We start from the raw sequence: 10,910 nt of genomic DNA, 5'->3' as shown, positions 1-10,910 counted from the left end.
TCATTAGAGACTTTTAGTCATGTGACCTTTAGGGTTAAGAGTCCATTTGTCCATGTGACACAAACAAAAACTAAAAACGTGTCTGATTAAGTTTCTATAACCACCGGCGGGTATTCCAGACAACAAAAGGAAGGTGTAAGTGCTAAAATCCAATTTGATGGATGCTTCAAGTTTTTTAGCGAGACCTTGGGAAACATTTCAAAAGTGCTTTTCTTTCTTCCTAACATACGTGTATGTTTTAATACGTGCATGTATGTTTTAATACATACATGTATGTTTTTATACGTACCTAAAACACAAAGATGTGAAGCTGGAGACTTCACGAGCCATGAAAGAGTGTAACAGGAAAACAAAAGCAACAACGTTCAAAACACAAGATGACTCTTTTGTCTTTCTTGGGTGCTGGCATGTTGATAATCCATGCTGACCAGATCTCCTGGGGTGAGTTTATGATTCTGACTTGACAGTTGATGTCCAGTCAACCACGAGGGATGAAAAATCTATTTTCCTCAAGAGTCGACTTAGTTTGAACAGTCAGGAGAGGGAGTTGACTCGTGTATCTTATTTTTCTGTCACACATTAAATTTCCTGTTGGAAAAAAAATACTGAACATGAAAACTGTTTTTTTTTTTTTTTTATGTCCGGGAGCTGAATACTTCATTTCAGATGATACAGGCAGGATTTGGAATGGTCAGTCATTTGGATTTTCAGGTTTTTTCTTAAAAAGTATTCTCACTGTGGAGGAGGAGCAGGAGCTGAGGGGTGGAGAGTTTCTCCTTGGAGAGGGGTGCTGGGCTCTGTGGATAAAGCAGGAGAAAATGTCTGAAGAAGTACTCTCAAGTACCAGGCAGTAGTTAATCCTTAGCGCTATAATACGTATAACGAAATGTATCGGGACTCCCGGTAACACGAGAACTTCTAGATTTAAAACTACTTTTCCTGCCTGAAAATTATTGACACGTGCAATAAAGGGTAAAATCAATCATCGCCATGTCTGTTTACTCCAAAGATCTTGTAAGATTTCCTGTCTGACTGGAGAATGTTTGTGTGTGAAATCAGACCGTGTCTAGTGTTTAGTTTTTGCTGTGTTGCCGGACACCAAACAGATACTTGATTAAAATCCTGCTTTCTGCTGGGAAAAACCTGTCACAAAAACAGTTTGGGGTGAATGCTCCTGACCAGAGACAGTGGGAGGAGGATAATAAAGGGAATTAAACACGTGCAGAACTTGCAGGTTAAAAATTTTTGTGGCAGCTTGGGAGAAATGGGAATGGTGGGTGGCACATGATTGAGTGGATTATGAGGGAATGCCCTTTTGTTTAGTAATTTGCCTGCAGAACCTGTTTTTGCTGAGCGGTGTTTGTTGTTCTTGATTTAGTTCTGTGTTATTTTCCTGTTCAAATTGTTCACCATTGTTTTCTGACATAAATGCTAATTAAATACCTGCTGTATGTTTAAACTCACCATGGAGTACAGGTGTAGTGCTGGAGCTGGAGTGAGGGGCTGGAGCTGGGACGGGAGCTGAGGCCTGGCTCGGGGGGCAGGGCGATGGGGTATGAGTCCCTGCAGGAGGTTGGGCTTCAGGAGCCGGGGCAGAAGAGCTTGGTGGTGCAGGGCTAGGAGCCGCCTGTGATGCTGGTGTGCTGGGAGCTTGTTGCCCTGCAGTCGGAGCTTGGAGCTGAGGGCCTGAGGAGGCCTGGTTGGAATGAGGACCGCCGGTCTGACTGTGCTGCTGGTGCTGAATCTGCTGGAAGTGCTGCTGGCGAGCTCTCATCTCAGCGTATTTCAGCTGCTCCATGTGAAAGGACTGCCGGTCGGCCAGCAGCTGCTGCCGCTGGTACTCAAGCTGGAAGCAAAACAAACACGTCTCAGATGAATTAGTGCTACTGCACATCCGTTGTTCTGGGAATAAAACAGGTCATTTATGTCCAATAATTCCCAAATTCCATCACTTACAGCCTCCCTCTCTCTGTCCATGATGGTTTCCAGTTCTTCAAAGTGTCGCAGTTTAATCTCAAGCTTCTTCATTTGTGTCTCCACCAGCAGAGCCACCAGAGATTTGATCTTTCTCTCCTCCACTGCAGCCAGATGCTGTTTACACAGAGAAGGAGAATTGGATTAAAGAAACCCAACAAACAAACGGTGACTGACAGAGCAGCGGTAAAATGAACTTCACCTTGGCTTTGACAGCAGCAGCAGCTAAAGCAGAGGCGGCAGCAGTTGCCAGGTTTCCCTCTCCCACATCACGCTCAACCTTCGCCTTCCTTTCTCCTTCTATCTCTCCCTCTCTCTGCCCCTCCTCTGTTCCCTCTTTTGCATCCTTCTCCTTTTCTCCATCACCTGAGAGAAGAAAACATGGTTTTATTATATTTTTCCTGACACGTCTGTCTATGGCCAGGTCCTCTCATACCCATCTCAGACTCGGCTTTGTCCGCCTCCCTCTCTCCTTCGGCTTCTCTTCCCCTTTCTTCTTCCTTCTTTCCATTTTCCACCTGTTTCTCTTCTTCCTCTACTGCTGTATCTTTACTCACCTTAATAAATAAAAAAAACAGTTAACAACTAATAAATAAGAGACACAGCTTTCATTTAGTTTGTTTTGAACAAGCATCCTACCTTAGCATCTCTCTTCTCCTCACTTGATTGGCTGTCACTCTTACTTTCATCGCTGCTTTCATCTGAAGAGAAGACAAGTCAGAAATGTAAATTCTTCCTGTATCGTTGAAGCGCTCTTTCCCTAGTTGTGTCCATCTGTCCATCCTACCGGGTCTTTCTCCCTCCTCCAGGCCGGTGCCTGCGATGCCACTACCCTCCAGCCCATACAGAGGATCTTGTCGGCCGCTGACTCGCGCCGCTTCTTCCACCCGCCGCACGTGAGCCTCCACAAGCGCCGCGGGGACCTCCTCCTTCATACGAGAAAACTCCTCTGAGAGAAGGAGCAACAGCTTGAGGTTATTGAAGCAAAACATCCAGCCCTTGGTTAGTTAGTGGTCTCATAAACAAATGACCCAGGAATCTACAGTGTTGGAACATTACTCAGCAACTTCCCTGCCTTTTCACGTAGCTGAAAATGACATGAAGAGAATTTTTCTGTGTATTTCTCACCGAGAGCAGATTTAGCTGCGGCCGAGGCCACGCGGGGGTCAACGACAGACGCAAGGAAGGCCACGGTGCTCATGACGGGGTTTCCTGCTTGGCTGAAAGGGATCGGCTGGTAGGCTAGTGGGCCCAGATTGGAGGAGCTGTCCTCTAAGTACGGGTCCTCGATGGGGAGCCGCAGGAAGTGCAGGATGCACTCATCTTGAGTGCGGCTGCCTACGTGCTCAGACACTTTGTTCCAGTCATCTTTATACATCTCCAGGCCCTGACAGAAACAGAAACACCACTTAGTCCCACTTTATAGCTGAAAAACAAAAACTTCATCAAAGTAAATCGGACGAATGATAAATACCTCAAGTAGTAGTAGTGTTTCTTGCTCCGTCCAATCTCTCATCGAGCTTGTGGCGCTCTTGCTCTGAACACAAAAATATCACTCAAGTCAAAAAGCAACAAGGGCAAATGAACCTCTCAGCCCTCCAGAGTGCTGAAGCTTTTTACCTTTGTAGATCCAGACTTCTTGTTGTACATGTCGGTCCGCAGCCCAAAGTTTTGCAAATCTGCCGGCTTGTCTTTCACTTTGTCGGGGAAGGGCATCATCTGCTGGGTGGCTGGAGTCTGGGGATGGGGTGCACAAAGAAAGAGGGAGAATTGTAAAATACCTTCTGGAGATTTCTATTAGTGTGTTCACACTGGAGTTTTTCTACACCTGCGATGTTTTGGGCTGCAGTGGTACCAGACTTGAGGGAGTGTCTGCGAGGACGTGGAAGTGGGAAGTGGGCGGAGGTCCCATCGGCGTGGGCCGACTCTCAGAGTCCACCTGGTAGTTGATCAGTCCCCACTGCTCTAGGAAAGCGTGGACTCTGCAGGAAATACAGAAACGAGACACTCGTTAGTGATGTCGAAGACGTGACGGCGAATACAGATCAGCCCTCCACCTGCCTCATGATGGCACACACGTCTCCTGCTAGGTTCCTGCGGCACGCGGTGGAGGTCAGGTACTCCTGAGGGTTCAGTCGGTAGGTGTCAATCATGAAGTTTCTGTATGCCAGATAACTAAAACGAGGAGAAATATTCCATAAATGATGTTTTAACTTCTAAACGTCTCGTGGACGGATCTGCAGCAGGAATGTGTTTAACACCGATGAATTACTCACATCTCAGGGGTTTTGGATTTGTTTTTCCCATTGAAAAACTCTGGCAAAGCTCTTCGCTCAATAGCATGAACACTGCAGACGAAAGGGTTTACAGTTAGTATGGTGAAGTATGGTGACACACTCACTGGAATACACACATTCTATTTATAGATCTAATATTTCATGCATGCCAGTACATTTATATAAACTAAGCAAAACAATGTTTTTACTTCCACTAAAGAGAATAAACCATTATTAGTATTTTTTGTAGCTTTGCAGCATTTTTTCAAACCCAAACTAGAAACTAGACAAACGAATGAGTTCCCTTACCTGTTGTAGTCGAACCAGGCAGCGTAGCTGGGTATGATGATGTGGTGAGTCTGCTCAGTCACGTTGTCCTCGTGAAAGTCGGAGCCCTTCACAGGTTCACCCTTTACACTCGGAGAGCCTTCCTCCTCCTCCTGATCAAACAATAAGCGTTAATTATCATTCGTTATTGTTGCGTTCACCTTTAAAGGCTTCCATACCTTTCCTGCGGTTTCCATGGACTCATCCTCCTGCTCATCTGTTCAAAAGTATACAAAAACATTTTAAAAACACTTACAGGAACATTATATGAGCCTTTCAACTATGTAAAAGGCTAGATCCTTTACTTTGGTGCTATTTTATCTGCTTTAGTGACACCTTTTAAAGAAAAAAAAAGATTTATAGATGTTTGAACAAACTCACCCATGTCTGTCCCTCCTTTGACAGGGGTTGAGTCAGAATCCTTCTTGGTGTTGTCTGCAATGTCAAACTTACTCATTTAGCACAAGAAGACTAAAAGAAACAATAAAACTCATTAAAACACAACACACTTAAGATTTATGAAGGAAATATGGACGTGTTAGTCTGTTCCCTACATATATATATTATTTTGTGTATTTTTTATTAATGCATACTGGTTTTAGCCATGTTTCCCTCTTCAGATGCTGGAACAGGCGATGGTTCGTCCAGGTCTTTGGACAGATCCTCCTGCTCCTCCTCCCTCTGGCCTCGTTTAGACTTGGTGTATGGGGTTGTGGGTCTGTTAACACAAACAACAACAAGGCTAGTTTTCAACAGCCAAACCAGCCGTGCCTCCTCGCAGTCAGAGGAGGAGAACATGTAAGCTGCAGGAGTTATAGCCCACCCTTTTTTGGTGTTCTTCTTTTTGCTCTCTTGTGGGGGAGGTGTGGGGGAGGGGGAGGGCGAGCGCTTCCTCTTCTTGGCACTGCCGGGCTTCTTGTCCCGCCGCTCATCTGGTGTGGTCACCTCATCCGTCAGCGTCTTAGCAGAGATCCTCTTCCTCTTGGGACAACCGTCTCCCACCTCGTAGTCCTCCTCGTTCATCCACTCGTTATACTGGTCCAGGTCCAGAATCCACTTGGCGTGGACCTGCCAGCAGAAACGTTTAGACGTTTTTCAGTGAGCAACTATTTAAAAACAAAACCTACAGTCACTTGGAGAGTTTATGTAAGTTTAGTCACGTCTTATTAGATTGTGAAGATTCAAACATTGGACATATTGTAGAATGAGCATGTGGTGATACCGCACTCTTAAAAAAGGAATGTATTCCCGACAACTACTGCTTTACTTAGTGCAAACACCACTGAAAAGGTGGGCACAGGCAATATATATATATACATATATATATATGTATATATATATATATATATATATATATATATATATATATATTTATATATATATACATATATATGTATGTATATACATATGTATATACATATATATATATATATATATATGTATATACATATATATATATATATATATATATATATATATATATATATATATATATATATGTATATACATATATATATATATATGTATATACATATATATATATATATATATATATATGTATATAGATACATACATATATATATATATATATATATATATATATATATATATATATATACGAGTAACTAATGATTAGAAATAAAACTAATAAAGACCTTCCTGGGCTTTTCTGGGCTCGGAGGATCCTCCACTGCAGCTTCAATCTCACTTGCAGGAATCCACGTGTCATAACTAAAAACAACAGAAGGGAACAAAATACACATCAAGGCTTGTGAGAATACCACACAAGGAGCAATGTGTAGGTTCAGTGAGCTCACAAAGAAGACCGTTTAGGACTCATTCAATGGTAAAAACGCGTGTGCCGCTGCTGTGTTTGAAGCGCCAAGTCAGAACCAACCTGTCTGGAAAATATCCCCAGTGGAGGAGGACCTGCTTGTCTCTCTTCATCACAGGACGCACCCACTCTTCTGGACCAACAAATATCATGTTGTATTAGAACTAAAGTGGAAAAGCAGCAGAATTCATAAGAAACCCGAGCTGAGCAACATAACAAGGCTTCACCTTCCTCCAGACTGGTGGGGATGGGAACCACAACGTGGGAGCTGGAAGCCTTGTCTTCAGTCACGGAGCCCTGCAGCACAAAAAGGCTGTGTGGATTATACATGCACAGCAGAATAACACTTTTGTTTAAAAAAAACTATGCAAAAACCAACCTGATGTCTTTTAATGATGTCTTTCAGTTTTCCAAGCAGCTTCGGTTCAATGTCAGAACTCAGGTAGATGATGGGTCGGCTCAGGCAGTTGTTCTACAAGAATCAAGGAGAACCAGCTCAAGTTGTAACTCTAGTTTTATGGTTCAAATCCTATAAATGAGCATTTAAGTGTGTCTGATTCAGAGAAAAGGCTGTCTTTTGTTATTTCTATCTTTAAATCTCACCACTCTGATTCTAAAGACACTTCCTAAACGTGATGTAAAAACAGGAGACAAGCAGCGTTCCCAGCACAGATAACCTATTTAGATCGGCTACTCGCAGAAACACAAAAGAAACAAAAACCTCAATGTTTAAATGTTTAGAATAAATCAGAAAAACCCCACAATTATCTGACAAAGATGAAAAACAATTATTACAGCATAACTGTCCAAGGAATGAGTTTTAAAAGCTTAACGGTGAATAAAATCAGTGAGAAAAACTCACCTGTACTAAAGATTTCTCAATTGTCATGAACATTTCCACATTTCGGTCCATCCTCGATGGATTCTGGAAGTCAAACCTGCGCCTACCAGGAAATTAAACTGGAGTTACACACAAAACAGCAGGACAGCCTAAATGCAGCAGAGCACTGCCACTTTTATTTCACTCAAGATGCATGATGAGACCAGTCAGAAAGAAGCTCTTACCATCCTTGGTCACTCTTGAACTTGTAGGCAGCAGCCAGAATGTGGCAGAGAGCCCCCCCTGATTTAAAGTCTAGAAAACACTTCATCTGCAGAAAGAAAATAAAACAGCTTCATATTACATCGCCTGAGGGCAAAGGGGTGAGTAATCTGTTAGAGAGAGGGGTGGGGGTAAATAAGTGTGACATACCGGCAGCTTAGTGAGGGGAGGGTTGCTGACATGTCTGCCAAACACCTCCTCCTGGAACTGGAGCAGCTGGACCACCAGGCTGGACAGGGATTTGTTGGTGGGGGGCTCGGCCTGGATGTACTGGGGAGATGGGAAAAACTTATGGGAACTCTGGAAGTTTCACTTTTATCACTATTCCTGTGTATGCATCTTTTATTTATGGGTGTAAATAATGTAGATGGATCTGTATGTTTATCAGTTTATATAGTATTATTGCTGGGTAAACTCAGTATATTTCTCATTCCTCGCTTCATATGGGTGTTTTATACATTAGCAACACTATATAAATAAAGCATTTATTCCATCGTCCTTTTGTGAATCCTATCTCATTAACTGTCTATTGCCTAAATCTCTGCATTCTTTTATACACATGAGCAGTGTTCACATATGTGTATTTGTTTGTTTCTTATTCTAGTCATTATTAAAGTGTGTTATTGTAACTGGATAATGGAGACTTCGGTGGACAAGGAAAACTAGATTTCTTTCGTAAAAAGCTTTAGATCTTTTTAAATAAAATGTGATTAATTCCACAATTATCCATCATTAATGAATGGATACTTGTGACTTTTTTGATCATTAACACCATGTTTTGTTAAATCTACGTGATAAAGCGCTGGTCAGTGTTATTTAACACCGCTCATGACTCCAGAGCCAGAGGCGCGCCACACAGCCAACATCTGGATGTGAGCCGCGTTACCGTTAGCCGATTAGCTTAGCTAGCCTGCTTTGCCAAAAATATCTCTTTTTCTAAACTCCGCTCCCTCCGGCGGGACTGTGTGGTGTCTTTGGATCCTTTTGGCTACAGCAAGACCTACAGACACCGACTTTTGCGGCCGCGTCTGATGTTGCGGTTGGCTCAGCATCCTTTTTTAGTGAATCAAACAGCTGGACGCTCAGCAGCACCCTCCCTCCTCTCTTTGTCACTGCCTCTGCCTCCATAGGTAAGCGCGTACGTTTCTGGGCAAAATAAGAAAGCTCCGTGAGCACGCTTATAAAACATGCGCTCAGTACCTTTTTGTAATTCTTGCCCAGCCAGACGCGGACATTATCAAACTGCGAAACGGTGTCAGATGCTTCGAAATATTTTACATTGGGGCCGCCGTCTTTCTTCCGCACCGCCATCTTTGCCTGCAGACTACCAGTCGGTGTTGGCTGCCTCCTGGCGGACAGAGGGCGTCTCTCCAATAGCTTGATAGCACAAAGCGCTGTGTCGACGGCAGACGAGCAGCAGGGGGCAGAGTTGTGCAGATAATAATTTATCCTGCAACATAGTTTAAAACCTGCTTTCAGCTTGTAAGAAAGTAGTTGCACAATTTACACTTTTTATAATCGTGATTTTATTAATAGGTGGAGCTGCGTTGATTTATTGCTGATAAAATACATTTGCACATACAGACTTGATCTGGAAGGGCATAAAACTGTGCATTTCATGTATGTTCCCATTTGTGCTTTTTTTATAGCCCATTTTATCCAGAAACCCAATAATAAAACAAATATAATTACTATATTCACACATACACAAACAATCCACTTACTTTTAGTCATTTTGAAATTTGTAGTAGCCATTTTTTCTATTATTTGTTGATAATTATAATTTTTTTCTCTTTGTTTCATTCAAAGTGTCAAAATATATATATATATACAAAAAACATACAAAAACATGCATAAACATGAACACCAAACAATTTGAATGAAAAGGGGCAGAAGGAAGAAATATCTTACATTATCTACCCCTATTGACAAACCAAACTTTTTAATAATGCTTCCATACAATTCTCAATAAACAACAAAACAAAACACAGATTCATTATATATTCTTGTAACTTACAGACCTAATCAGACACCAACTTAATTTAGGTTATTGTAGTTCTGTAATACACTTGATTTGATACATTTTTTTAATATATTTAGTGACTTTGATTCTTTTATGTCTTTGCTAAGGTTGTTCCATATTCTCAATTGCTTATTCTTGCTCACTTTAAATATATTTTTAAACATTTTCTAAGTGATTTTTTATATTTTTACAATTTTTTATAGTTTTTGTTTTTGTGAAGCGCCTCATGATTTTTATCTTGAGAGGCGCTATAGAAATGATATTTTCTTCTTCTTCTTCACGCCATTTACAGAGATAGTCATTTCTTTCATTCTGGTTCTAAATTTCGTTTTTTTAAATACTTCAGTTCCTTTAAGAAATAATTACTGACTCTTTTTTCAAACATTTTCTGAATGTTGGTGGGTAACGTATTGGTTTTAGCTTTATACATTGTTTGCAATATTTTCATTTTCACTAGATCATAAAATTTCATTAGTTTATATTTGATGAATAACGGATTGGATGGATCTCCATAGTGATTGTTATTAATGATTCTCAATGCTCTTTTCTGTAGAATAAAGAGTGGTTGTGTATGAGTTTTACATGTGGATCCCCATATTTCTACACAGTAATTCAAATATGGAACAATTAGTGAGTTATACTAAGTCAGCAATCAGAACTATTCAGTAAAAACTTAACTTTATGTAGTACTGCAATGGCTTTGGCAATTTTACCTCTGATATAACCTATGTGTGACTTCCAGGTGATAGCTTTATCAAACATGACTCCTAAAAATCTCATTTCTTTCACCCTTTGAATGTTCATTCCATTTATTTTTATTGTTACATCTTTGTTGACTCTGTCATCAAACAATATAAAATTTGTTTTATTAAGATTCAGTGAAAGTCTGTTTATGTCAAACCAGTTTTTAACTTTTATCAGTTCATCATTTAACACTCTAGCTACTTCATTAATATCCGACCCTGAATAGAACAATGTTGTGTCATCAGCAAATAAAACAGTACCGAGCAGCTTAGATACACTTACAAAATCATTAATAAATAGTATGAACAGTTTAGGTCCAAGGACCGATCCCTGTGGCACACCATAATCAATCTCTTGCAGTTCTGATTTAGTGTTGTTTAGTTGGACAAATAGTTTTCTATTCTCTAAATAACTTCTAACCCATTGATGCGTCACACCTCTTATTCCATACTGATGTAATTTCTGAAGTAACCTCGAGTGATCGATAACATCAAAAGCTTTCTTCAAGTCAACAAATTTACTGATGAAGTAGTTTTTATTGTCTATTGCTGTAGATATTTTGTCTATTAGTTCCATTATTGCCATTGCTGTTGAATGTTTGGTCCTAAAACCATACTGTTCATTATTTGA

At 40.9% G+C, this 10,910-nt stretch overlaps 1 protein-coding gene across 2 annotated transcripts; it reads right to left on the bottom strand.

Annotated features, from left to right (window-relative positions):
• Positions 1-645: 645 nt before the first annotated feature.
• smarcc2 (SWI/SNF related BAF chromatin remodeling complex subunit C2) lies at positions 646-8,873 on the bottom strand. Of its 2 annotated transcripts, none has more exons than XM_015959623.3 (26): positions 8,714-8,873; positions 7,664-7,783; positions 7,477-7,562; positions 7,274-7,355; positions 6,791-6,883; positions 6,639-6,708; positions 6,475-6,544; positions 6,233-6,308; positions 5,401-5,645; positions 5,171-5,295; positions 4,959-5,012; positions 4,757-4,794; positions 4,560-4,690; positions 4,251-4,322; positions 4,036-4,149; positions 3,803-3,956; positions 3,595-3,711; positions 3,449-3,511; positions 3,103-3,361; positions 2,762-2,923; positions 2,614-2,675; positions 2,411-2,531; positions 2,177-2,340; positions 1,957-2,091; positions 1,465-1,846; positions 646-797 (listed from the first exon to the last, which is right to left on the bottom strand). In XM_015959623.3, the coding sequence occupies exons 1-26, from the start codon at positions 8,822-8,824 to the stop codon at positions 733-735; spliced, it is 3,171 nt and encodes a 1,056-aa protein (XP_015815109.3). In that variant the 5' UTR covers positions 8,825-8,873; the 3' UTR covers positions 646-732. The 2 variants fall into 2 exon arrangements, with proteins under 2 accessions (XP_015815109.3, XP_054605975.2); XM_054750000.2 differs by having other exon boundaries at positions 7,274-7,349.
• Between the last annotated feature and the right edge of the window lie 2,037 nt (positions 8,874-10,910).

Source organism: Nothobranchius furzeri, chromosome 3 (assembly GCF_043380555.1).
Source record: "Nothobranchius furzeri strain GRZ-AD chromosome 3, NfurGRZ-RIMD1, whole genome shotgun sequence".
NCBI lineage: Eukaryota > Metazoa > Chordata > Actinopteri > Cyprinodontiformes > Nothobranchiidae > Nothobranchius > Nothobranchius furzeri.
This window is presented reverse-complemented; position numbering and strand designations above follow the sequence as displayed.